The sequence below is a fragment of the Eimeria acervulina genome, genomic scaffold (genome assembly GCF_000499425.1).
Source record: "Eimeria acervulina Houghton genomic scaffold, Eah_scaff202, whole genome shotgun sequence".
Taxonomy (NCBI): domain Eukaryota; phylum Apicomplexa; class Conoidasida; order Eucoccidiorida; family Eimeriidae; genus Eimeria; species Eimeria acervulina.
This window is the reverse complement of record NW_013550059.1, coordinates 2,501-30,000: the sequence shown is the minus strand read 5'-3', so window position 1 is coordinate 30,000 and position 27,500 is coordinate 2,501. Positions and strand designations below refer to the sequence as shown.

Below are 27,500 nucleotides of genomic sequence, written 5' to 3'. Positions count from 1 at the left end.
CCCCCTAAAGCCCAGGGCTCTAGCTTCAAAGCATCAGCGCAATGTATGTACGGCAGCAGCCAAAGTGCGCACTGCAGGTGAATCATCTCCACGCTGTCGCTCTTTGCTGCTTCTTCTGCATCCCACTGCTGCTGCTGCTGCTGCTGCTGCTGTTGCTGCTGCTGCTGCTGCTGCTGCTGCTGGCGAGAGCGACGCAGAGATAGCGCTTGCTTCAGGGCCCCTCCCTTCCTTCCGCAGACGCAGCAAACAGCAGTAGACAAACTGAAGCTGCTGCGCTGCTGCTGCAACCCCACAAGCCTCTTCTCCCAATCGCAGCGCATGCAAAGCCAGCCCTCACCGGTGGGTGCTGCTGCTGCTGCTGCTGCCGCTGCTGCTGCTGCTGCTGCTGCTGCTGCACCTCGCGAGTGTGGGGCGCAGTAGGGTATTGCGCAGTAGCAATGCCGGTGTACAGACATCTGGCAGCAGCTGCAGCGCAGCAAACGATTCCAAGGGCTGCTGCTGCAGCCCCAGCAGACGCAGCAAAATGACCCGCTGTCTCCTAAGCCGTCAGCGTCCCCACCCCGCTCGCTGCTGCTGCTGCTGCTGCTGCTGCTGCTGTTGCTGCTGCTGCTGCTGCTGCCGCGGCTGTCGGATGCAGAGGCTCCGCATCGCCTACTGTCTGCAGCAGCAGCAGTTCCTGCTGCTGCTGTTGCTGCTGCTGCTGCTGTCCCTGCAGCAGAAGGCTGCTGACCGACGCGCTTTGTGCTTCCTCCTGCCCTTGCGGCGTTTGCTGTTGCTGCTGCTTGCCCTCCCGAGTTGCTGCTGCTGCTGCTGCTGCTGCTGCCGCCGCCACTGCTGCTGCTGCTGCTGCTGCTGCTGCAGGGTTTGGATGGGGAGCAGTCTCCAGTGCAGAAGAGACAGCAGAAATCCCTGTGTCCCTTGAGGAGACACTCAATTAAGTATCCCCATCGTGCTGCAGCAAAATAACGTAGCAGGAGGCCTGTCTCTGCTGCTGTCTTCTCACTCAGACGCAAAGGAGTCAGCAAGCACTGCTGCTCCAGATGATCCAGCAGCAGCCTACGGTGTACAGACAGCTGCTGCTGCAGCAGCAAAGCACCCCACGCCGTAGCAGCATAATTCCACCCCACAAGATTGCTGCAGCCATTAACAGGCAGCAGCGATGCATGCAGAGTTGCTGCTGCTCCTGATCCTGCTGCTGCTGCTGTTGTTGTTGCTGCTTCGCTGGCTGCTGCGCCTGCTGATGCTTCGTGCTCTTCCTCTTCTGCTGCTGCTGCTGCTGTTGCTGCAGCAGAAGCAGCAGCAGAGGCTACTGCGGGAGACAGCAGCAGCAAACCTCCCAGCTGCACCGTCTCCTTGCTACCCGTAGCAGCAGCACCTGCAGCAGCAAAGGCCTCAGGCGCTGCTGCTGCTCCTGCTGCTGCTGCTTTGCTGCTGCTGCACCCCACTGGCGAAGACAAGGATCTTGGTGAGGCAGCAGCAGATAACGCGGAGGGCCCTGAGCGGCTGCTGACACCCGCCCCAGGTGTACATGCAGGTGCTGCAGCAGCAGCAGCAGCAGAAGCAGCAGGTGCTGCTGCTGCTGCTGCTGCTGCTGCTGCTGCGGGTGGACCTGATTCCGGTGCTGCTGCAGGGGACGATAGGGCTGCCTCTGCTGCTCTGGGAGATGCCGCAGGCGATGCAGATACCTGCTGCTGCTGCTGCTGCTGCTGCTGCATCTGCTGCTCTACCGACATCCCCTTCTGCTGCTGCTGCTGCTGCTCGCTGCTCTCTGTTTGGCCGTCAGCAGCAAGGAGGTCCTTAACTGTCTTCATCCCCATAAAATCCACATACACCGCGGGACCCGTCCTGCTGCTGCTGCTGCTGCTGCTGCTGCTGTGAGAGCGGAAGGCAGCAACTCTTCGTTTAAGAAACGCTGCGGTGTATTTGCCCAGCAGTTCAACCCGCCCCACCTCCACCTCCCATGAATCCTCAGCAGCAGCAGCAGCAGCAGCAGCAGCAGCGGTGCCTGGTGCTGCTTCCGCTGCGTCTTCGCCAGCAACTCCGTCCTTCTGCTGCTGCTGCTGCTGCAGCAACAGCTGCTGCTGCTGCAGCTTGGCCTCGTCTTTGCGGAGCAGCGCGTCATATGTTGCTAATACTGCATGCAGCTCAGGAGACTCCTTTGTTGCTGCTGCTGCTGCTGCATACGCCGACAGCATCTGTCTTTCTTCAGCCACCCGTGCTGCTGCTGCTGCTGTTTCTGCTGCTGCTGCTGCTGTCCCTGCTGCTGCTGCCTTGCGGCGACGCACTGTCGCTGCTCCCTGAGATACACCCCAATCAAGCAGCACAACGAAGTTCTCCTCTTCTGCTGCAGGTTCTGCAGCAGCAGCTGCTGCTGCTGCTACAGGTGTTGCTGCTCCTGCTGCAGTTCCAGCTGCTGCTGCACTCTGCTGCTGCTCCTGCTGCTCCTGCTGTTGCTCTTCACCCTCCAGGCTCGGAGGTTGGCGGCGCCGTTTGCTGCTGCGAGCACCAGCAGCATCAGCAGGAGTCGAGCTGCTGCTGCTGCTGCTGCTGCTGCTGCTGCTGGGAGCTGCAGATACAGCCGGAAGCTTCCTCTTCCGCAGTTTTGTTGATTTTGCTGCTGATGGCGTTGCTGCGTCGGCGTCTCCTAGAGCCTCGTCTGCTGCTGTTGCTTCTGCTGCTGCTGCTGCTGATTCAGGTGCTGCTGCTGCTGCTGCCGAAGGTAGAGCAAGGGGAGACTGCATCGCAGCAGCAGCAGCACGAGAAGCTAATGAAGTCTCTATTGTCTCCAGCAGCCGCTGCATCTGCGGCGGCACCAGCAGCTCGACTTTGGAAGCAGCAGCAGGTGCTGCTGCTGTTGCTGCTGCTGCTGCTGCTGCTGCACCGCTAGACGTCCCACAGTAAGCAGCAGCAAGTCGCTGCAGCGCACGGCATTCTGCTGCAGGAGGAAGTGCTGCATGCAGCAGCAGCTGAATCCCTAGGGGTGCTGCTGTTGCTGCTGCGGCGTGTTGCTGCTGCGCTGCTGCAGCCCCAGGCAACTTCAAGATGGCGTTGCTGCTGCTGCTGCTGCTGCTGCTGCTGTCCCCACCGAGCAAGCGATAGTTTGGCGTTTTGCTTGCTGCTGCTGTTGCTGCTGCTGTTGCTGAAGGTGCAGCAGAGATGCCGCCGATGGGTGAGTTCAGCTGTACCTCTCCTGCTGCTGCTGCTGCTGCTGCTGCTGCTACACCTGCATCAGCCGGATCAGCAGCAGCAGCAGCAGCAGAGACTGAGATGGGTCGACGCTCCATAGGGTCGAGGAGAATTCTCTGCAGCAGTCTCGGTTCTGCTGCTGCTTTTGCTGCATCTGCTGCGGTGCCTATTTGCTGCTGCTGCTGCTGCTGCAGCTGCTGCGCATACACCCCAACTGCCAGCCTTCTAAATCTAGAATCATAGCGCGACCACTGAAGAGACAAACCCCGAACTGCTGCTGCATGCACATTAGTGTTTGCTGCTTCTCCGGCATCGGCAGCCTGTGCTGCTGCTGCTGCTGCTGCTGTTGCTGCTGCTGGCGTCGGAGATCCAGAATGCCCTGCTGCCGCTCCTGCTGCACCTGCTGCTGCTGCTGCTGCACCTGCTGCTGCTGCACCTTCTGCTGCTGCGGCACCTGCGGCGCCAGGCTTTATGGCGTTGCTGCCATCTGCATGTGTCGTAGCAGCTGCTGCAGCATCAGCAGCAGCAGCAGCAGCAGCAATCTTTGTTCTACTCGTTCCTTGGGGTGCTGCTGCTGTTATATCGAAGCTGCAGCCGGGAGCAGCAACTGCAGCAGTACCAGTTGCTGCTGCAGTTGCTGCTGCTGCTGCAGCAGGCGCAGCTACCAATGTATCAACAGTTGCTTCCTCTCTTTTTTCTGGAGGTTGCTGCTTTGCTGCTGCTGCTGCTCCTGCTGCTGCTGCAGCGCGAGCCCCGTGCGGCGGTTCATACAGTCGTTGTACTGCAGCATCAACAGCAGCAGCAACAGCATCTGCATGCGCATGCTGCGGGCAGAATAGCCCCCGCCAGACGAAAACTTGCTGTTGCTGCTGTTGCTGCTGTTGTTGTTGCTGCTGCTGCTGCTGCTGCTTTCGCTGATCCGCCCTGGAGTTGCTGCATATGGAATCTGTCTCGCTGCTGTTGCTGCTGCTGCTGCTACCGTCAGTACGGTTCTTCACGGCAGCAGGCAGCTGCATTGCCGCTTGCTGCTGCTGCTGCGGGTCCTGCTGCAGCGGCAGCAGCAGCCGCTGCTGCGCGCTTCCCCCCAGAGCAACAGCACAAGTTGCATGCAAATGCAGCGAACAACCAGGGTAGCTGCAAGGGGCTGGGTAGCCCCCGCTGCTGCTGTTGCTGCTGCTGCTGCTGCCGTTGCTGCTGCTGCTGTTGGAGGTCTGTGGGCCCCGTCCGCAAAGGCAGCAGCAGCTGCCGCTGCAGCAAGCCAGCAGCAGCGCTTCGTCGAGGGTTGGGGTGTATCTCCAGGTGCATGCAGCAGCAGAGGTTCCGTCAGCTGTAGCAGCTCGTGCTGCAGCACCACCTCCTTTTGCTGCTGCTGCTGCTGTTGCTGCTGCTGCTGCTGCTATATTAGAATACTGCATGCAGCCCCAATGCACCATACGCTCTAAACCCTTCTTCCCCCAGTGCTGCAGCAAACCCCCGCTGCTGCTGCAGAGCACACAACGTTGTGCTGCTCGTGAGGCAGCAAAATCCAGGCATTTGCTGCTGCTGCTGCTGCTGCTGCTGCTGTCCATGGAGGCAGCACATGCTGCTTTGCAGGCCTCGCATTGAAACGCCTTTGTTTCTGCAGCTGCTGTTGCTTCTGCTGCTGCTGTTGCTGCTGCTGCTGCTGTTGCTGCTGCTGCTGCAGCGGAAGGACTACTTGGGCGTTTCGGCGGAGTTGCAGAAGCCTCACTTCCCCCGGGTTCTGCTGCTGCTGCTGCTGTTGCTTCTGCTGCTGCTGCTGCTGCTGCTGCTGCTGCTGTCTGGTCAGACAGCCCAAGGCAGGCAGCATGTGCAGCAGCGCCGCAAGAGAAGCAGCGAATTAAATCTGCATCTTTTTCTCCTCTATCATCAGCAGCAGCAGCTGCTGCAGCATCAGAAGCATCAGCAGCAGCATCAGCAGCAGCGGCAGCAGCAGCAAGCGAGGGGCCCCTCTGAAAGCAAATGCAGCAGCAGTTGTTGAGTATTTGGTCTCTCAGGGAGAGATTGAGGTCAGAGGGAAGGACAGCACCCCACAGCAGGCCTTTCTGCTGCTGCTGCTGCTGCTGCGGCTGCTGCTGCTGCTGCTGCTGCTCTTTCTTCACGCTTCTGCTGGCTACGACCCCGAGGGCCCCCCTGCAGAGGGAAGAGCGTCCAGGCGCCGTCATTCGCCTCCATCAAACTAAGAAAATGCTGCTGCTGCTGCTGTTGCTGTTGCTGCTGCTGCTGCTGCTGCTGAAGGCGAGGAGAGCAGCTGCAGCAGCTGCAGCAGCTCTTCATGCTTTGTTACAGGAGCGACCGTCGCTGCTGCAGACGCGACTGCAGCACCAGCTGCAGCTGCAGCAGCAGCAGCAGCAGATGTACTGCAGCAGCAGCACCAACAACAGATCCGATGCTGCTGCTGCTGCTGCTGCTGTTTCTCCCGCTGCTGCTGCTGCTGCTGCAGAGGGGCCCCTCGGGTCCCCGCTCTGTTTCTGTTGCTGCTGCTCTTTAGGCTGTGCTGCGCAGCTGCATTTGCTGCGAGCTGCATAAAAAGAATAATTGAATTATATTATTAATTTAAACAAACATTAAAACAAACAAACAACAGATATAAACTCCATCTGCTGCTGCTCTGCTGCTGCTGGGGGCCCTCAGCCAACCAGGGGCCGCCGCCGCTGCATGCAGCAGCAGCAGCAACAGTAGCAGCAGCAGCAAATGAATATAATGCTGCATTTAGAAAATTGTTCTAATAGAATTATTAAAATGTTTTTTAAAGATAAAAGATATAAACAGAAACACACTCTCCACCAAGAGAGAGCGGGCTGCGCTTAAAGCTGCATGTACACCGCAGCAATGTATGAAGAGTTAAAAAAAAAAATAATATAGTAAACTCAGTAAAGAAATATATATATAAATATTTATTTATTTATTTATTTATCAATAAACATAATCAAAAGCAAGAGAAGTAATACAACAGATGCATAAAAGCACAGAGAGGCAAACAATAGCAGCAAAGCAATCGTGTCTCCTCCAAACCCTAAACCCTAAACCCTAAACCCTAAACCCTAATTGCTGTATCACTGGCTTTGTCTGTTTTCTTGCCGGTGTGTTTGTTTTAATGTATTTGTTTATTTATTTTTGTTTGTTTTCAGTACTCACTCCACCCCTCTTGTTTAGTCTCTCTGTTTTATTTATCTTATTCGTCTTCTTTTATTTATTTTATTTTTATGATTATTATATTTATCTTTTATTTATTTTATTTATTTTATTTGTTTTGTTTGTTTTTTTGCTCTTCTCGCTTTCTTTGTTTCCTCCGACCTGTCTGTTTTATTATTTTATTTGTTTTTTATTTGTTTTATTTTTTTAATTTTAGTTAAACGCTAGCTAGCTAGCTAGCTAGCTAGCTAGCTAGCTAGCTGTAATTGAGTGGAGACGCAGTATAGAGTGGGTTTCGTGCTGATATTGGTTAAGAAGAAAAGAGACAGAGAGCAGCACAAAGAAGAGACAATCAACAGACAGAGGCATAAACAGCAGCAGCAGCAGCAGCAGCAGCAGGAGTTGCTGCTGACGTTATGGCTTAAGAGACTCTCGCCCACATGCATGCAAGAAACGCATCACTAGCTAGCTGGCTAGCTAAGCAGCTAGCTACTCCAACAACTAGCTAGCTAGCTAGGTATATTAACAGCTAGCTAGCTAGCTAGCTGTTAATATACTGCTGCGAGAACGCCGCCTGCTGCATGCATAGAAGAATTTCTGTATGTTTATTTGCATGCATGCAAATAAACGCATGCATAAATGCATGCAAATAAACATACATAGATGCATGCACGCAAATAGACGCATGCATGCATGCAAATAGATGTGCATGCATGCAAATAAACATGCATGCATGCATGCAAGTAAACATCTATTCACGCATGCATGCAAATAAGCATGCATGCAAATAGACGCATGCATGCATGCATGCATGCATGCATGCATGCATGTTTATTTGCATGCATGCATGCATAGACGGAGATGATGGTTGTGTATTACACTCCGCTGGTTTTAATTGCAGCCTGAGCAAAAAAATAAAAATAAATAATATGAAATTTATTTATTTATTTATTTATTTTATTTATTTATCTAATTAATTAACAAATTAATGGACAGGTAAATGCATTAAAACAAAAAATATTTACATAGAAAAACAAACAAAACAAACAAAACGATAAAACCAGCAGCAGCAAAAATCAGCTTCAGCAGCACTGCATGCAAGCAGCAGCAGCAGCAACCAAAACATCGCCAGCAGCAGCAGAAACAGCAGCAGCAGAAACAGCAGCAACATATAAGCAGCAGCAGCATAACAGCAGCATCAGAAACTCCAGCAGCAACATCAGCAGCTCCAGCAGCAACATCAGCAGCCCCAGCAGCAACAGCAACAGCAACAGCAACAGCAACAGCAACAGAAGCATTGCATGCATGCTTTCTCTTTTCTATGCATGCATGCATGCATGCATGCATGCATGCATAGAAAAGAGAAAGCCCCACCTTCTGAGCGACAATTCTGGGGCCCGACTCATCCCACTCTCCTTTTGTTATCCAGAGATGATCCTGAAGAAATAAAACAAAACTAAATCAAATGCATGCATGCACGCATCTCTTCTATACAGCAACAGCAGCAACAGCAGCACCACCATCACCAATGACAGCAGCAGCAGCAGCAACAGACGCCACCCCAACAGCATCAGCAGCTAAAGCAATACAAGCAGCAGCAACACCAACAGCAGCAGCAACAACACCAACAGCAGCAGCAGCAACAGCAGCAGCAACAGCACCAGCAGCAGCAGCAGCAGCAGCAGCAACACCGCCACCACCACCACCACCAGGAGCAGCAGCAGCAGCAGCAGCATCAGCAGGAGCAGCAGCATCAGCAGGAGCAGGAGCAGCAGCAGCAGCATCAGCATCAGCAGGAGCAGCAGCATCAGCAGGAGCAGGAGCAGCAGCATCAGCATCAGCAGCAGCAGCAAGTAGATTACCTGCATTGGTCTGAGTTGCGGTTGCGCGAATACCTGCGCTCCGCGCCAAACTAAAAATTGACGGTCAGGCGGAGCACCGACATCAACAATAGAACGAGCTTGAGGAGGAGAAGTGTTTTTTAATTCTAATGCTAGCCTATTAAATAAATAAATAAATAAATAAATAAATAAATAAATAAATAAATAAATAATAATATGCAATGTGTAATTTATAATTAATATGTCAATACATTAATCCGGTTCATGGTCGAGGGTTTTGGGTTTTGGATGATTCAGTTTTTAGGGTTTAGGGTTTAGGGTTTAGGGTTTAGGGTTTAGGGTTTACCGTTCAGGGAATCCGGGGAAGAGCGTCGAGCCTCCGCACAGAATTACGTTTGCTACTAAACTCTTTCTATTCTCAATTGGACATGCCTTTATAAATGCAGCAACAAATGCAGCAAATGCAGCAGCAGCAAATGCAGCAGCAGCAAACGCAGCAAATGCAGCAGCAGCAAATGCAGCAGCAGCAAATGCAGCAGCAGCAAAAGCAGCAAATGCAGCAAATGCAGCAGCAAACGTCTCTTCTGCTTTTTCGTTTGGTGGTGTACACTGGGCGTAGCAGATGCAGCTCTTAATATTTAGGGTTTAGGGTTTATGGTTTAGGGTTTAGGGTTTAGGGTTTATCTTACTCGCACAGAAGACCAAACAAGATCGGTGAGTGAAGGATTGTCTCTGCCGCAGAGTTGAGGATTGAAGAGGGCCTCAGCAGGGTAAAACCTCTCGGGTCCGAGTGTAATCTCTCTGAACAAACAAAACAAATTAAATTAAATTAAATTAAATTAGTTAAAATGAAACAAATAAACGCAAATGCATGCAAACAATGCACTAAAATGCCTCTCAAAAGAAAACAGGAAGCAAACGGCACCCACAGATTACAAACAGACACAAAAAACACAAACCCTAGGGTTTAGGGTTTAGGGTTTAGGGTTTAGGTACGTGGTTTCGCCATCTCGGAGTGTGAGGCCATCAGGCAACCGATATGTTCGCTCCAAGTCTGTCCTCTGCTGATCCGCTGTGCATACACCGCAGGGTTTAGGGTTTAGGGTTTAGCGCTTGTTGTCTAGGGTTTAGGGTTTAGGGTTTAGGGTTTAGAGGTCGGCTGGGATGCCGTTTAGGGTTTAAGCGAGGGGGGGCGTTGCATACGAACAGCCGCAGCGGGAAGGGCCTTCAGTACCTAGGGTTTAGCGTTTAGGGTTTAGGGTTTAGGGTTTAGGGTTTAGGGTTTACGTACAGGCTGGGTCTAGAGAGCAGAAGCAAAGGGTTTCTTTAATTACTCGTACATGCTCCTGAACAAAAATAAACCCTTTATAAATAGACAAAGTGAGGGTTTAGGGTTTAGGGTTTAGGGTTTGTTAGTGCATCTTCTTTGTAACGCGTTGCAAGCCCTGTTCTACCGGCCGTTTCTTTTCGCTCTAGCCTCAGAGGCGAAGACATTAGGGTTTAGGGTTTAGGGTTTAGGGTTTAGGGTTTAGGGTTTAGGGTTTAGGGTTTAGGGTTTGAGGGTTTAGGGTTTAGGGTTTAGGGTTTAGGGTTTAGGGTTTAGGGTTTAGGGTTTAGGGTTTGGATCGTACATAGTCATCGCGCGTCGTCATTTGATAGCCCATATCGCATAAAATTTTTTGCAAATACATTTGCAGTTCTTCGCCTCCAAAATCACTTCTTTTTAATGAAGAAGCCTCCAAATACCCTAAACCACAAACCCTAAACCCTAAACCCTAAACCCTAAACCCTAAACCCTAAACCCTAAACCGTGAAGGGGGAGGCTTGCGCCTCCAAGGCTAAAGCAAAACGAAACGAGCGATTTAACAAGGCATGCAATACGTCCTTAAGTAGATGAACTACTTAATTGCATACAACAAACCCTAAACCCTAAACCCTAAACCCTAAACCCTAAACCCCTACTCACCATCGAACACAGGAACGCACTGCGTGACGCCCTCTCCGATGTCTACCACCAACCCAGTAGTCTTCCCTGTGCTGCATCAACAAACAATAAACCCTAAACCCTAAACCCTAAACCCTAAACCCTGAACGCCAAGCCCCAAACCCTACCCCTGAACCGCTAACCCGCAGAAACCCTAAACCCTCGACGGTAAGCTGTAAACCCTAGAATGATAATAGATTAGGGTTTAGGGTTTATACACACCCGTAGATAGCCATTAAGCCTGTAACACTGAGACAAACTTCAGGAGCATTAAAACCCTCAAGAAACGTCTCTGCTAATTTCTCTCGATGTTTATATGAACAGTTAGGAGGCTCAGTTAATAAAGCCGGGTGTACAGACACATCAAGCTGCAGCGAGTCATAGACGTGCTGCCATACATACGCCATCTACGCAAACCGCAAACCACAAACCCTAAACCCTAAACCCTAAACCCTAAACCCTAAACCCTAAACCCTAAACCCTTTTTTTATGCGGTGGACTTGTAAACCCTTACAATACATGTTTTTATAGTCCACACAACAACAAACTTCATCCGCTTGGAAGTGCAAACAAATAATACAAACACAAACCCTTCAAAACCCTAAACCCTAAACCCTAATCGAGAAGAAACCTTAAACCCTAGTCCCGCAGAAACCCTAAACAATCAAAAACCCTAGACCCTCTATGCCCTGGCTGCTTGTGTATGTGGGTGCGATTTGTTTTCTTTCGGGTTTACGAAGGCTTATTAGGGTTTAGGGTTTAGGGTTTAGGGTTTATGAATCTGTTCTTATTCATCAATATATCGATAGGGTTTGTAATAGTAAGGTGATGTCTGCTGTGTATATTAGGGTTTATAAGGGTTTCTACTGGAATATGAGGATTGAGGGTTTAGGGTTTAGACAGTAGGAATTAGGGTTTAGGGTTTAGGGTTTAGGGTTTAGGAACCTGTTCCCAGTCATCAATATGGCCGTGATCAATAGGGTTTGTTATAGTAAGCTGATGTCTGTTCTCAATTGCACTTAACCCTATAAATATTTGTTCTTCTTTGGGTTTATTTTTAAACACATCAAAAAATCGGCGACGCGGAAATCCGACGACCGACGGAAAAAAAACAGACGGCGAATTTTCTGCATTTGTTCCTCCTTTAATATACCCTGAACATTAAAAATAAATCAATTAATATAAATTAATATAAATTAATATATATATATATTAATTTATTTGTTTGTTTGTTTAGTTGTTTTTGTTTGTTTGCTTGGGGTTTATCTTGATGTGTTTATTAAGCTATTAATGCACTAATTATGATGTATATATATATATATATGTATATATATATATATAATAATTAATATATTAATTTATATAGATATATTTATTATACATATAGATAGAAATATATATATGTATAGACATAAATGTAAAAATTTTATATATATATATATATATATATATTTAGATATGAATATAAATATACATGCATATATATATATATATACATTTATATATATATATATATATTTATATTTATATTTATATGCATATATATATATATGTATAAAGACATTAATATATATGTAAATATAAATAGTTTTAATTGCTTTACTTAAGTGCATGCATTAATGAAGTAAACAATTAAAAATAAATAAATAAATAAAGTATAAACAAACAAATCAAAGACAACAAACAAACGCAAAGAAACAAACGACTGTTGCATGCGCTCAATAAAAAAATAAATAAAATAAAAAACAAACAAATAAAATAATAAATAATAATATAAATAAACAAAAGCACAAAACGCATGCAGACAAACAAAGAACGAAAGATGCAATCAAAAAGCAAACAAACAGATTGAGATAATAAACAAACAAACACAAACAAACAACACCTAAACCCTAAACCCTAAACCCTAAACCCTCGAAGGAAACTAAACCCTAAATAAAGGACTAACACAGCCAAAGCAAACAAACAACAAAAACCCAAATGCAGACTCTGAATGAAACAAATAACTGCTGCCATAAGGAGAAGACGCTCTAGCATAAACCCTAAACCCTAAACCCTAAACCCTAAACCCTAATCCTGCTGTGTACATGCATCAGCAGCTTCTACCTTCACTTCTTGCACCTAACAACAATAAGCATGTGGCCCTTGCGGACCGCTGTTTGAAGTATGAAGGTGCGGCCTCATAGGACAGCATAAACCCTAAACCCTAAACCCTAAACCCTAAACCGTAAAACCTAAACCCTATACCCTAGAAGGATGCTAAGAAGCGGGAACGTAAAGACAAACCTGAGCCGTTATCTATAATGACCGTAGGGACCTCCATCTTGGCCACGAAGTACGGTTTAGGGTTTAGGGTTTAGGGATTAGGGTTTAGGGTTTAGGGTTTAGGGTTTCGAGGTCGGCGAGCGGTAGCACATGGCGTTAAAGACCCCCTCTTCCCTGGTAGTTTATAATAAGCGTTGAGTGTTTGTTGTTTATAAATAAATAAATAAATAAATAGACGGGAAAAAGAACAAAACAAACAAAAAACTGAAGATTCCGCGGCTACCACTTTGAGGTGTACGTACACCTCAACAGCAGCAGCAGCAATAATAAATAGCAGCAATAATAACTATTATAAATCTTTTCCTTTTTCTTTATTCTTTTTTCAATTTCAATTCAACTTTTATTTTATTTCATTTATCTCCCTATACACCCCACGCACACACAACCACAGCCCCAGCAAAGGGTCTTCTTTTTGCTGCAGCAGCAGCAGCAGCAGCTGCTGCTGCTGCTTCTACTCGTTGCTGTTGCTGCTGCTGCTGTTGTTGTTTATTGTTATTTAGAGTTTAATTAAGTTGTGTTTATTTGGATTCTCCCTCTGCAGCAAAGCCAAGCAGCAGCGAGAAGAAGAAGAGAGGCAGCAGCAGCAGCAGCTGCTGCTGCTGCTCTTAACTGTTTGCTGCTGCAGCAAGGGCAAACAAGCAGCAACAGCAGCATTCAATTGAGGGTTTATGGTTTAGTCAATTCAGGGTTTAGGGTTTGAGTTCGCTTCAGTAAGGAGTAGCAAGGGTTTAGGGTTTAGCTGTCTGTCCACCCTAACGCAATAAGCTGACTTACCTCTTACCTTAAATATATGTACATAATATATAATATATATTACTTAACACAACGCGTGCGCTCAGGTTGCTTAGCTAGCTAGCTAGCTAGCTAACTAGCTAACTAGCTAGCTAGAGGACGGGCTCCAACAAACCCTTAACCCTAAACCCTAAAATCGCTGCTAGCTAGCCAGCTAGCTAGCTAGCCAGCTAAGCAGATAGGTAGACAAGTAGCTAGCTGGGCGAGACGGCGTAAGGTCTAGGGTATGGCAGCAACAGCAGAAGCAGAAAGCTGCTGCTGCTGCTGCTGCAACAGCGGTTTGGGCCTCAACAAGCCCTAAACCCTAAACCCTAAACCGTACACCCTAAAGTTCCTGCTAGCCAGCTCGAGGGAGTGTTTCTGCTGCTGCAGCAGCAAGAGTTTGCTGCTGCAGCAGACGCTGCTGCTGCAGCAGCAGCTGTAGGCTCCTCACGAGCAGGCAGCTAGCTGCGCTAGCCAGCGACCAGCTAGCTAGCTAGCTAGATAGCTAGCAGTGCCCCACGAGACATCTGTAGAGGGAGCCTAGAGAGAGGACTTCAGCCGGCTGTCTACCCTGACCCTTTGCTGCTGCTGCTGCTGCCGCTGTTGCTGTTGGTGCTGCTGCTGCTGCTGTTGGTGCTGCTGCTGCTGCAGTTGCTGGTATAGTTGTTGTTGCTACTAATGCTGCTGTTGCTGCTGCTGTTGCTGCAAGGGCAATAACAGCTCTCCCGTGGTCTAGCTAGCTGCCTAGGTATAGCTAGCTAGCTAGCTAGCTAGCTAGCTAGCTATATGGTGCATACAGCTTAGTCTGGCTTGTGTTGATTGAAAAGGCTTTCAAATAAGGGGTGATAAACACTGCGAAACGCGACACTAAGGGCTTAGGGTTTAGGGTTTAGGGTTTAGGGTTTAGGGTGTGAGGTTTAGGGGGTCGGCGCTGTGTTGCTGCTGCTCCCGAATGAACTCCTCCAGCGATATTGAGATCGCTCGCTGCAAAATTTCGTCTTCCTGCACGCCAAACCCTAAACCCTAAACCCTAAACCCTAAACCCTAAGGAAGTCATGACACCCCGTGTGAGGTACGTTGAGTGTTTGCAACTAGAGATGAAAAGTTTAGGGTTGAGTGTTTAGGGTTTAGGGTTTAGATTTGAGGGTTTAGGTATTAGGGTTTACACTTGATGTTTTAGGGTTTAGGGTTTAGAACTAAGGGTTTCGTATTTAAAAGTAGAGTGTTTTAGGGTTTAGAGCGACGGTTTAGGGTTTAGAGTCACAGTTTAGGGTTTAGGGTTTAGGGTTTAGGGTTTAGGGTTTAGGGTTTAGGGTTTAGGGTTTGTGAGCCTCACGTCTTCAATAAAAGTTGCAGGTTCAATTCCCCCCTGATGTTTAAAAAAACGAAAGGAAGGCTCAGGGGGAGCCATACCCCTTACTACATCGGTAGGTGCTGCTGCTGCTGCTGCTGCTGCTGCTGCTGCTGCTGCTGCTGCTGCTGCATCGTTTGTTGCTGCTGCTGCTATGGGCATATCTTCACAGCTGCAAGTGCCGCTTCGGTCTTGCTGCGCCTCTGTTTGGATGCTGCTGCTGCTGCTGCTGCTGTCTTTCTTGCTGCTGCTGCTGCCAGCAGCAGCAGCAGATTTCCCCGTCCCCCACCGCAGCAGACTACGCGACAGCAGCGACCTCATGTTGCTGGAAGCAGCAGCATGTGCCTCATTGCTGCTGCTGCTGCTGTTGCTGCTTCTGTTGCTGCTGCTGCTAAGCCAAGAGCGCCTTCTGCTGCTGTGGCAGTTTCCAGGCTTTGCTGCTGCACACATACAAAACCATTCCCTAAACCCTAAACCCTGAACCCTAAACCCTAAACCCTAAACCCTTAGCGCACCACGAAACAAATAGGAATTGAAGTAGGCGGCTACTAAGCAAGCTGCTGCTCACCTGCAGAGCCCAACAAACCCGCATTTGCATCCGGCTGCTGCTGTTGTTGCTGCTGCTGCTGCTGCTGAGGCTGTTCTTTAGGCCCAGCGTCTGTCCACTGGGGGACAGCAGCAGCAGTAGCAGCAGTTTGTGCTGCTGGTGAAGCATCACGACAAACCGCAGCAGCAGGAGGTGAAGTGGCGGCAGCGCTTGCAGCAACAGCAGCAGCAGCAGCTGCTGCTGCTGCTGCTGCTGCAGCAGCAGCAGCAGGCCCAGGACATTCTTCCTCAAAGGGGTGTATAGGCACCACCAAGTCGTCACTAGGGATGCTGTCTGAGTTGCTGCAGCAGCTGCTGCTGCTGCTGTTGCTGCTGCTGCAGCCTTGGGGGTTTTCTTGTCTGTCTCTTTGCTGGACACGCCCTCTGTGCGGCTCTCTGCTGCTAAAGGTAGAAGGGTTAAGTGTATTTCTAAAGAAAATCGCCGCAGAGTGCAGCATAAAGGCAGGCCTAGGAGAATTATGCCCCCCTTCCACCTAAACCACAAACCCTAAACCCTAAACCCTAAACCCTAAACCACAAACCCTAAACCCTAAACCCTAAACCACAAACCCTAAACCCTAAACCACAAACCCTAAACCACAAATCACAAACCCTAGTCGCTACACCCCCCACAAACCCTAAATACTAAACCCTCTACAAGCCCTACACCTTAAACACTACACTTAACCGAAACCCTAAACCCTAAACCCTAAACCACAAACCGTAAACCCTAATCCTGCGTTGAGCCCTATGCTGTACAGCCCAAACCCTTGTCGTAAACCCTATTCATAAACCCTAGTCTAAACCCTAATCTAAACCCTAAGCCCTGAACCGCAATTAAAAACACTCGTCATAAACCCCAGCCTAAACCCTAAACCCTGAAATAATAAACCCTCGCCATAAACCCCACTCACAAACCCTAATCATAAACTCTGAAGAGCATAAACCCTAATCTAAACCCTAGCTAAAACCCTAAACCCTAGCTAAAACCCTAAACCCTCAACTCGCCTCAATAAGGTTCTTGTCGCCGCCATATGCAGCATGCAGATCCTTCACATGCTGCGGAGAAATAAAAGTGTCCTCGCGCCCGTACACAAACAGCGCTGCGCACAAACCCTAAACCCTAAACCCTAAACCCTAAACCCTAATCCACAAACCCTAAACCCTAAACCCGAAATGCTGTGCCAGCAATAAGAAAAGCTGCCCTTCGCCCGTGAGCTTTATTAAACCACTTCCCCCCCATCCCTAAACCCTAAACAAACCCTAAACCCTAAACCACAAACAAACCCTAAACCTTAAAGCGCAAACAACCCCTACACCCTAAACCACAAATAAACCCTAGACCCTAAACAAACCCTAGATCCTAAACAAACCCTGAACCCTGAACAAACCCTAAACCCTAAACCCTAAAACAAACCCTAAACCCTAAACCCTAAACCCTAAACCCTAAACCCTCAACCCTACCTGGAATAAAGGCTTCGGGCACGCAGTCGATTGGGGCGATAAGGTTAATATCGAAGTGCGCTTTGCTGGTGATAGAGCTTCGAACCTGAGGCAGCAAAGCAGACACAAAGTGTCTCCTTCTGTCTCCGTCTCCTTTTGTTTTACTCTTCTTTCTTTCTTAATCTACTTTTGTCTCTGTCTCTGTTTATATCTCTGTCTTTGTCTGTCTCTGTCTGTCTGTCTCTGTCTGTCTGTCTCTGTCTGTCTGTCTCTGCACGTTTTTATCTATTTATCTTCGTTTTTAGCTGTCTCCTTTTGTCTTTGTCTGTCTTTTGCTGTCTCTTCTCTTTCTGTTTTTTCTTGTCTCTCTATCTCTTTGTTTCTAAACTCTGGTGCTTATGCTGCTGCTGCTGCTGCGATTGCTGCTGCTTTTGCTGCTGCTGATACAATTGCTGCCTCTACCAGCACCAGCAGCAACAGCAGCATCAACGGCAGCAGCAGCATCAGCAGCAGCACCACCACCACCACCACCACCAGCATCAGCATCAGCACCAGCAGCAGCAGCAGCAACACCAGCTGCACGAGCAGCAGCAGAAGCAGCAACAACAACAACACCAGCAGCACGAGCACCAGCAGCAGCAGCAGCAGCAGCAACACCAGCAGCAGCAGGAGCAGGAGTGAAGTAATAGACTAGAGGTGTATGCTGACTAAGGAGAGAAGAATAGAGAGAACAAATTTGGGGATAGTAAATTGCAGCACAGAGTCAGCTAACTCCTCAGCCAATCGACGCAGTGCAGCAAATGGTGAGTCCAAGACCTAAACAAATACAGAAAAAAGAAGAAAGTTAAAGTTAAAGTAATTCACAGATTATTTTATATTCAACTGTATATGCAAATGTATATGCAAATATACATATAAACATTCAAATCCATTATTAAGCAAATACAACACCTAAACAAATACAGAAAAAAGAAGAAAAAACAATCAAAAACAACCCACAGTGTATGTACACCCCACACTGTATGTACACCCCACAGTGTATGGACACCCCACAGTGTATGGACACCCCACAGTGTATATACACCACCCCACAGTGTATATACACCACCCCACAGTGTTTGTACTGTGCATTTGCACTCTGCTGAGCGAATCTGCATCTCCATTGTACATACACCCCAAGACGGGGTGTTGAAGTGTATAGACACCGTTGTGGGGTGTACATACACCACGCCGACATATATATATATATATATGCATGCACATACATGCATGTAAATAGATATAAAGATTTATACACGTATACATATATAAACTTAACAATGCCTCCAATAGAAGGCTCTCTATGTGCATGCATCAGCGCAGTGAGATATATATAGATAAATATATATATATATATATATATATAGATATAGAGATATATAGATATATATATATATAGGCATATAGATATATATATATATATATATATACACTTACAATGCCTCCAATAGAAGGATCTCTGTGTGCATGCATCAGCGCAGCGACATATATATAGATATATACATATAGATATACATACAGACATATAGATATATAGATATATATATATATATATACTTACAATGCCTCCAATAGAAGGATCTCTGTGTGCATGCATCAGCGCAGTGACGGCGCCCATACTTCGGCCCCACAGCCCCACAGCGGAGACCCGGCCGGAAGAGCGTAGAAACTCTACAACTACATCTACATCATCTCTCTCCCACCAGCCTAAATGCATGCAATAAGCGCTTCATTGTAATTAAATAAATAATCTATATACATCCTCTTATACTCTGTTTAAATACCTTCATTTTAATGTATGATAACCCTTATTTTTATTATTTATACAATGTATTAAAACCCTTCTTATTTGTTATTTATTTATTTAAACAAATAAACAATAAATATAAACATCCTTGATTATATTATATCTATTTGTAGATTTATATAAACCATTACTTTAATTATATCAACAATAAATATAAACCCTCTCTATATTGTGTATATATGTAGATGTATGTAAACCCTAAGTTTAATTATATTATAAACACTAAATATAAACCCTTCTTATGTTGTTTACTTGCAGATGTATTTAAACCCTAATTATAATTATTAATATACTAAACATAAACCCTCGTACTAATTAACTAATCGCTGAATTATTAACCCTCTCTATCCATTTATATATATGCATATATATATATATATATGCATTTATATATATATAGATAGATATATATGTATGTATATATATATAAATTATTATGAGGAGAATAACAATATATATAAACCCTAAATAGAAAGTGGAATGACGGTGCAGTAAACCCTAAACCCTAAACCCTAATCTGAATAACACTAAAGAAAACCCTAGGCATAAACCTAAATCTAAATGTCGATAAGCGTAAACCCCTACTAAACCCTTAACCCTACACAACCCTAAACCCTAAACCCTAAACCCTAAACCCTAAACCCTTACCCAGGGAGATGTATGGACCGTCTGATCTGCCGCTACCTGAGAAGTCGAAGGCAAAGACGCTGATATTCTGCGGCAGCAGCACGGGTAGCGCGGACACTGCGCATACACCCCAACACCACAACCCTAAACCCTAAACCCTAAACCCTAAACCTTAAAATTCAAACCCCTGAACCCTAGGCACAACACAACGACCAACTACTAAAGCCGCAACACAGCAGGCAGTACATCCACAGAGCGCAGAAATCTGAAGAGCTAGCGCCTGAGGGTTTAGAGTCCGTGCTTTAGGATTTAGGGTTTAGGGTTTAGGGTTGGAGACACACTGGCTTCAAGACGAGAAGAACAATTGCCGTGCAAGTATACGACGCAGGGTAGTTTCTTGTCCTTGCCTCCCCTAGAAGCGGGCAGAACCCAACCCTAAACCCTAAACCCTAAACCCTTAACCCTAAACCCTAAACCCTAAACCCTAAACCCTAAACCCTTGGCTTACGGGAAGACAGGTTCATAGTGACTGCACTGAAGGCGCATATCTCTCCTGTTGATTAATTCAAAGTCTGAAGACAGCACCAGAGAAGCCAATCGATATAAAACCCCCCACTCACTGGTCTTAGGGTTTAGGGTTTAGGGTGTAGGGTTTAGGGTTTAGGGTTTAGGGTTTAGTACCTGTGCGCTTGTACTGCCTCCCCGCCATCGTAAACAATCGAGGCCCCAACTCCTCGTCCGTGTAAATGTCGCGGGGAGGTCTGATGATGAAATTAACCAACTCGCCATACTGCTCAGACACCTAAGGCCGCAAAACCCTAAACCCTAAACCCTAAACCCTAAACCCTAAACCCTAAACCCTAAACGAAAATGCACAGCGTGCACACCCCCCCCTCCCCATTCCTCACTGTAAAATCCAACGCCCACCTTTGAAAAAATCGCCGCCATTCTCCCCTAGATATCGGGGGTCCAGAACTTAAAAAAACAAAACCCTAAACCCTAAACCCTAAACCCTAAACCCTCAACCCTCAACCAGAGGCAACCTTCTGTGCGGCGCCCCTTGAAGCTCCAGCACGGAAAGCCGGGCAGAAAACGGGGGCAGGTTCAACTGGATGAGGGCCCTGTCAAAGTGCATGCATGCATGCATGCATGCATGCATGCATTTACTTGTTATGTTGGGGTATTGCATGCATGCATGCATGCATGCATTGGGGGTCTATTTGGGAGAAATTGTATGCTGTGCAGTCCACAAGAAGAGCGGTGGCTGTCCTGGGTATCTCCCGGTGTACATACACCCGAAGAACGGCTCCTCTGTGTCACAGGAGAGGCTTTAATATGTGTTTTTCTCCTGTGTTTATTTCTCTCAATGTTGGGCACCGTAGCAGCACTCCAGGGCGTTTACAGCTCAGGGAGTGGTGTCGTAGTATAAAAGGAGTTAATTGCAGTTTTTAAAAGTGCGTATGGACAGAAAAAACGACAAAAAAACGAGAAAAAAAACAAAAGAAGAAGATGAATTGCTGAGGTGTATGTACACCTCAAGAGGTGCCCGAAGACGAGACCAGTGGGCTTGGGTGTATATTCCAGGTGTTTTTGGTGCTAAAAGATTCGTTTTCTTTGTTTTTTTATTTGTTTATTTGTTTGTTTCCACTTAATTGATGCACTTTCCCAAAAAAACCAGGTTTTTGGTGCTGCATGCGCTGCAGCAGCAGACTAGGAAGCTGCTGAAGCGCTTAGCTACCGGCCGACTCGCTGCAGATGTTTTTCTTCTTCTTCTTCTTTCTCCGCATATCGTCTTCTTCTTTTGTAAATATTATTTAAATGAATATTTTATTCATGGAAATGCTAACATAAGTATACATCTGCATATAAATATATATAAATATCGATATGTTTCTCCCGCTCACAAGGGCTGCCTGAGGCTGTAGGGCTCTGGGTTATGTTTGCTGTAAAGAAGAAGAAAGTATGTAGATGAATTGAATACAATTAAACGGTGTAACAGCAAAGTAAAATAGAGATTGAATATTATATATATACATATATATAATAATATATTCATAGTTGAGGTGCGGGGTAAAGAAGCATGAGCCTTCTATTACCAACTTCTATATACTAACAGAGTGCTCGACTGTTCTTTTTAAAGGGCTGACGATATTTCTGAGTTTATTTGCATGCAGTTTGTCTACTGAGGGAGAATAAAGCGCTTCTTAACGGCTCCATACGGTGTCCGTGCATGCAACAGAACGGGCTTTATTGTCTTTGCATGCATGCGCCGCCTCCTTGTAGTGTTGTAGCAGCAGCTACACCAATGTATGCAGCAACCCATCAAAACCCTCCTCCTCTCCGCATTAACTCCATATTCTTATGTTTCCTTCCCAAGGAGGCCTGGGGATTGAAGTGGCGGTGAAAGCTGCTGTAAAGGGAGACCTTAATCGCATGCAGTTTGATTTTATTGTAGCTTATGACGGTTTTATGCTAAAATCTATGAATCAGATTATATCTATTAGCACCGCTGCATGGGTAAGAGAGGCTACAGACAGTGTTCAAACCCTTTTAAGATACCCGGCTGTATGTACAAACTGCTGTTGTTGGTTGGGCTCTTCTAAAGCAGTTTCTCAGCTCTCCTCTTGCCTGTACTCGGCTTTCAGTGGGCGTTAGACTTCTCCCTGAAAGAGTTTTTCTTTATGTTTTACTGCGAGGTAATAATGTAATTCTTTCTTCAACTCTACCCACTTCTGCTGCTGCTCGTCCGGTGTTAACGAGATTAAAAGCCCCAAGACTACGCTCTTCTCTAGATCATCACGACAGAGTGCATGCATATCTCCGACGTCTCCTGCAGCAAATCTGCTGTGTCTTCAATCCCACATTCCCCTCTTCTCTTTGGGCGCTGAATCCGCTCTTTCTGTAACAAGCGGTGTGAACACCCTTTGGCGGGGGTTAAGAGACGTATTTCATTATACGCAGATATGATGTATAATATACATATCTCTATGCTTCCTAGCACATACACCCCAGTGCTGTCTTCTATATACAACGTAGGAGCCCCGTATCATGGTAATAAAGATCTCACTGGATTTACAGCAGAGCTTTACAGATCTTCATGCTCTATCTACCATCGGCGTATATATATATATATATATATAGTCGCAGAGGCCGAGACAATGAATAAACAGACTGAGATGCTGCATATCTTCTCGCTGTAGCTTCAGACATCAGATTCACTTTTCAGGATATGTTTAATAAAGCAAGCATCACTTGTCGTTTATTATTAATCCCCAGGTGTTGTTTGCTTTACTTGGGCTTTGTTTGCACAAAGTTGTTTCGAGACAAGCCTGCTGCAGATAAGACTCACATCTCTTTTAGCCCTGACACTGCGACGTACGCTGCATGTAGATAAAAAAACATATTTTGTTGTTTTTCCTTGTTGCCTCCGCTTTGTAGCCCCTTCAGCGCACCAGCACATATACAGATTTTTTTTCTTTGTTTTGAACAATACAGTTCTGCTCCGACTCCACCGGACTTCTTCTGTCCTCCAAGCGATGATATTTTCCAAGGTAGATAAAAACCTATCAAATGCTTTTCTTTCTTCTCATTTGTTTATTCTGAAGTACCTTGACGTACTGGGGATGAAACAGCGGCAACGCATCGGAAGTCGTACAGCTTTTTAAGCGGGGGTTGCAACAAAAGAGTGATATGCTTTTTAAGTTTGATGTAGTTGCGGCTGTCTTGGATTCTCTTGTGGCAGTAGCAGCTGGAGCTCTTCGAGTGTATTGTGCGAAGACAAACGCTCTTATATAAATAATAATATTTAGTATATAATTTATACTTTAGAATTATTTTATTGAGAATTCCTCCAGCTCCTCGCATCATGACGCGTTTTAGTAAATTATTTTTGCAATAAAGATATTTTGTTTATTATTATTGTGAATATTCTCAGGTTAATGCATTTGTCTCAATGCGGTGTATCGGCTGGTCTTCGATATCTTCCGGCTGTTAGGGAGACCCAGAGCAGCATTTACTAATAGAAGAACGAATAGGCTAAATCTTTTTTCAAATACTGCGAGGAGAATCTTTCATTTGTTTTCTTTTTCTACTAATAAACCGAATAATAATAATTGTAATTCCCCTACAAGGAGTTAGCCTTTATAACAAAACACCTGAGTGTTCAGGACGTCATCTTCTTTTAATCATAAGTTTGTCTTGAGGTAGAAAAAAACGTCAAAAGTACTAAGATCAGAGTTTTTCAAAACAGTTGGCTTCTTCTTCAGTATATTAGACTCCTGGAAGCAGCCTCAGGGGATCCTGAGTTTGATAAACTGTATCTCTGCTGCTGCTGCTGAAGGCAGCCAGGCGGTAAAAGAACTCATAGCTTGGGGCGGTTGGCCAGCTGGTGCTGCAAAAGTAAATCGTAGAAGAGAATATAGTTTTTCATGAGTTGTTTTAGCCTTTGTTGCAGCTCCTATTGCAAGTTAACAGCCCCATCCGCGAATATTTGACTAAATGCGCATTCCTCTAGCTGCATGCACCAACGCTGGAGACACTCTTTAAACAATTCCTTATCCACAGTAAACAGTCTGTAGCAAAAGTAAAGTGCTTGGACTCAATTACAGTGCATGCATGCGCATGCACGCAACAACGCATACCCTCTGCACCTCCATCAACCTGTTCTTCGGAGAACCGGAGACATTGAGATAGGTTGTTTGGTTTGATGTTTCTGTTTTAAAACAGAAGTAGATAGCAAATGAAGATGCCTTGAGTACCTAGTATTTACAAAAACAAAAATACTTAATGTTTGCTTCTCTTGTTTTTCTACTATAGACTGTCTTCACGCTGGGCACGACGGCAAGCAAGAGTTAGGGCGGTTGTGCAGCAACAGGTGCTTCTGCGTAATTAGAAGTTTGACGAGAGTTGATAAGACGAAAAATAAATTAAAATATATTAAAGGGAATCTTAAAATTTTAATTAGAAGACAAATACGCAAAGTTTAGACGGTTGTTAGGCGGGCTCAGGTGTCTGTACACCTGGCGAGATAGGAGTTCGTAAGCAATGGAGAGAGAAGACGAAGAAAAGAAATATATTAAGATATATAAATAAATTAATTTGCAAGTTAAATTATTTTAATTTATTTATTTTATTTTTATCTTTATAAACCTTGTTAATGCTTCTGCTTGTACAGCAGGCGCTCCTTGGGGCTTAGTCTAGCAGCAGTCGCCTGGTAGCATGTAGTAGGAGCTTCGGCTGTATCTTTTGTGTTGTTGAGTTTGTAGTATTTGTTTATAATTTTCTACATTTATTTATTTATTTATTGCTTCAGCTGCAACCCGGCAGGAAGCCGTTTGCAGCGGCAGCAGTTTGCATGCAGCGCGAAAAACTTCGTGCATGCATGCAGAACAAGGCGTCTGTACACCTGAAATAATTCTTTTTATATTCTTTTCCTCCAAAGATGTACGCCGCCACAGCTGCAGCAGCCCGTCGCGTCGGGAGGAGTATCCCCTCAGCAGCAGCAGCAGCAGCAGCAGCAGCAGCAGCAGCAGCAGGAGCAGCAGCAGGAACATCAGCATCAGGAGCAGCAGGATTAAGGGGCCTTCGTTTGTTTGCTGCTCCTCTCTGCAGCAGCAACAAGCGCTTCTTCTCTAGTCTTTCTGCTGCAACACAAAGAAATACAAATACTACATCAATCGGCAACAGAGATGAGACAGCAGCCATCGATAAATTCACAGGGATCCCTCAAGGAGCATTCAATCAACCTAAAGCAGGTAAGTGTATGTGTGTTTGTTTTTGTTTGTTTGTTTATCTTTTCTCGTTCTTCTTCTTCTGCATTTCTTCCTCTCTTATAACGAACAGGTGTATTTGTTTGTTTGTACACACAGCCTGCTGTATATATATATATATATATATGTGTGTGTATATATATATGTATATATATATATATATGTATATATATATATGTATATATATATATATATATATGTGTATATGTATGTGTATATATACTACATAATATACTACATATATATATATATATAAACATTATATATTATGTGTATCTATTTATATTTATTTATTTATTTATTTGTTTATTTATCGTTATGTTTATCTCACTCCTCTGCTTGTTGTTTGTTTGTTTTTTCTTCACATGTTTATATCATTAGAATAATATATCAATTTGTTGCTTTTCGTTAGCTTATTCATCCTCTTATTCAATCCTTGTTATAAATAGATTTATTTATTTATATTAATTTATATTTATTTATTTGTTTGTTTGTTTATTTGTTTAGAAATAACTACGCTTTCTAACGGTATTCGCGTTGCTTCAATTAAACTGCCCTTTGCACGTTCGATTACTGTCGGTGTTTGGATTGACAGCGGCAGCAGATTTGATAAAAAGAATACAAATGGTGCTGCTCATTTTCTTGAACATATGGTCTTCAAGGTAATTTCTTTTGTTTATAATTATTCTTTTATCTGCTGCTTCAAATGCTGCTGCTTCTCCTGATGCTGCTGATGCTGCTATTGCTTATTCTATCGCCGGTGCTCCAGTCGCAGCAACACGAGTAGCAGCAGCAGCATCAACAGCAGCAGCAGAGCAGCAGTAGCAGCAGCAGCAGCAGAGCAGCAGTAGCAGCAGCAGCAGCAGAGCAGCAGTAGCAGCAGCAGCAGCAGCAGCAGCAGAGCAGCAGCAGCAGTAGCAGCAGCAGCAGCAGCAATAGCAACAGCAGCAGCAATAGCAACAGCAGCAGTAGCAGTATGTATGCATAGACATATTGCATAGATATATTTGTATAAGTCTATAATATAAAACAAATGCACATATATATAATTCGTACAAGGTTTTTATTGTCATTGTTTATTTGATGCAGGGGACAAAGAGAAGAAGCAGAGTGCAGCTAGAAAAAGAAATAGAAAATATGGGTGCGCATTTAAATGCATATACTTCAAGAGAACAGACAGTGTGAGTATACACCGCAACAACTGCAGCAACAAATTATTTATTTAAGATAATCTTCTTCTATTAACGCTTTCTATGCTTTTCTTTTTTAAATTGCGTCCTTTAAAAACTGTTATATAGACAAAGAATTTATTATTATTATTATTATTATTACATTTATTATATTATTATTTGTATTATTATTATTAGATGAAATGCGTTATTATTATTCTTTTATGCTCCTTTTATTATATTATTATTTTATTGCTGTACTTGTGCGTATATACGATTGTATATACGTACATATTCATAGTATTTATATATTTTAATCTATTTATATATAATCAATTATATTTATTAACTTATCTATATATATAATTGTACGTACATACATGCATGCATATATCTATTACGTGGGTTAATGTAAATAAATATATATATACATAATATATATGTATATATATATATATGCATTTATATATATATATATATATATATATGTATACATATATAGTATTTATTAATTTGTATACATTTATATATTTATATATTTATATGTATTTACTGATTTATCTATATATCTATATATATATTTATATATATTTATTTATATTTATTTATATTTATTTATATTTATTTATATTTATTTATGTGTATGTATTTATTGCAGATACTACGCGAAGGGTTTTAAGGACGACTTAGGCCGATGCTTGGATATTTTGTCGGACATTTTGTTAAATTCAACAATTGATAAAGAGGCATTAGAAATTGAAAAAAGAGTTATTTTGAGAGAAATGAAAGAAGTAGAAAAACAAACAGAAGAAGTAATATTTGATAGACTTCATATGACGGTTAGTTTATTTCTTTTGTTCTATCTTCAGAATTTTTTTTGCTTTTTATCTATTTCTATTTATCCTCTTCATATATAGTTACTTTTAACTTTTTGACAGAAATAAAAGATATGAAGAAACAAACAGAAGAAATAATTTAGGCCTTAGGGTTTAGGGTGTTAGGGTTTAGGGTTTAGGGTTTAGGGTTTAGGGTTTTAGGGTTTAAGGATTGATAGATTTCATTAAATAGAGGTTTTTATTAATTTATATTCTTTTGTTGGAGTTCATTATTCTTTTTTTTGCTTTAATTTATAATTTTAAATTATTATTTTATTATTATTATTATCTTCGTTTGTTTTAGTATATTTGTAATTTTCTTTTAATTGTTAAAAACTTTTCTCTTAACTTGTATTTCAAATTAAAATATTTTATTTATTTTAATGCATTTATATTTATATTCTAAATAGAAATTTGAATATCTTCTTTAAGTAAATATTCTGAATAAAAGAATTTGTATATATTTTTTACATGCATATTTTGAATCAAAGAATTTGATCATATATATTTTGAATGAACAATTAACATAATAAAGAACTTGAAGAATATTTTTTGTAGAAAGTTATTTGAATA

At 44.4% G+C, this 27,500-nt stretch overlaps 5 protein-coding genes across 5 annotated transcripts in view; 2 read left to right on the top strand and 3 right to left on the bottom strand.

Moving 5' to 3' along the window:
- The window catches only part of EAH_00025180 (hypothetical protein, conserved), a gene marked incomplete at both ends in the record, with an annotated part of 10,174 nt that extends 4,805 nt beyond the window's left edge, over positions 1 to 5,369 (bottom strand). The window contains 2 exons of the mRNA XM_013396657.1: positions 73 to 228; positions 529 to 5,369. Coding sequence (XP_013252111.1) covers positions 73 to 228; positions 529 to 5,369 — 4,997 coding nt within the window. The remainder of the gene's footprint in view (positions 1 to 72; positions 229 to 528) is intronic.
- Positions 5,370 to 7,867: 2,498 nt separating this feature from the next.
- On the top strand, positions 7,868 to 8,215 carry EAH_00025170 (hypothetical protein; the record flags this gene model as incomplete). The annotated part of the gene is made up of 1 exon (XM_013396656.1): positions 7,868 to 8,215. The coding sequence occupies one exon, from the start codon at positions 7,868 to 7,870 to the stop codon at positions 8,213 to 8,215; it is 348 nt and encodes a 115-aa protein (XP_013252110.1).
- A 307-nt stretch (positions 8,216 to 8,522) lies between these two features.
- Positions 8,523 to 10,717, bottom strand: EAH_00025160 (actin, putative; the record flags this gene model as incomplete). Its single annotated transcript, XM_013396655.1, has 7 exons — positions 8,523 to 8,612; positions 8,870 to 8,981; positions 9,468 to 9,526; positions 9,812 to 9,927; positions 10,147 to 10,217; positions 10,387 to 10,571; positions 10,679 to 10,717. The coding sequence occupies 7 exons, from the start codon at positions 10,715 to 10,717 to the stop codon at positions 8,523 to 8,525; spliced, it is 672 nt and encodes a 223-aa protein (XP_013252109.1).
- Positions 10,718 to 14,166: 3,449 nt separating this feature from the next.
- On the bottom strand, positions 14,167 to 20,063 carry EAH_00025150 (hypothetical protein; the record flags this gene model as incomplete). The annotated part of the gene is made up of 13 exons (XM_013396654.1): positions 14,167 to 14,265; positions 14,600 to 15,054; positions 15,183 to 15,693; positions 15,812 to 15,819; positions 16,204 to 16,302; positions 16,664 to 16,748; positions 17,351 to 17,458; positions 18,243 to 18,388; positions 19,137 to 19,232; positions 19,457 to 19,527; positions 19,624 to 19,687; positions 19,797 to 19,917; positions 20,043 to 20,063. The coding sequence occupies 13 exons, from the start codon at positions 20,061 to 20,063 to the stop codon at positions 14,167 to 14,169; spliced, it is 1,884 nt and encodes a 627-aa protein (XP_013252108.1).
- Positions 20,064 to 24,555: 4,492 nt separating this feature from the next.
- EAH_00025140 (mitochondrial-processing peptidase beta subunit, putative) overlaps positions 24,556 to 27,500 on the top strand; it is a gene marked incomplete at both ends in the record, with an annotated part of 5,207 nt that continues 2,262 nt past the window's right edge. The window contains 4 exons of the mRNA XM_013396653.1: positions 24,556 to 24,868; positions 25,391 to 25,545; positions 25,973 to 26,064; positions 26,711 to 26,891. Of these exons, the coding sequence (XP_013252107.1) occupies positions 24,556 to 24,868; positions 25,391 to 25,545; positions 25,973 to 26,064; positions 26,711 to 26,891 (741 nt within the window). The remainder of the gene's footprint in view (positions 24,869 to 25,390; positions 25,546 to 25,972; positions 26,065 to 26,710; positions 26,892 to 27,500) is intronic.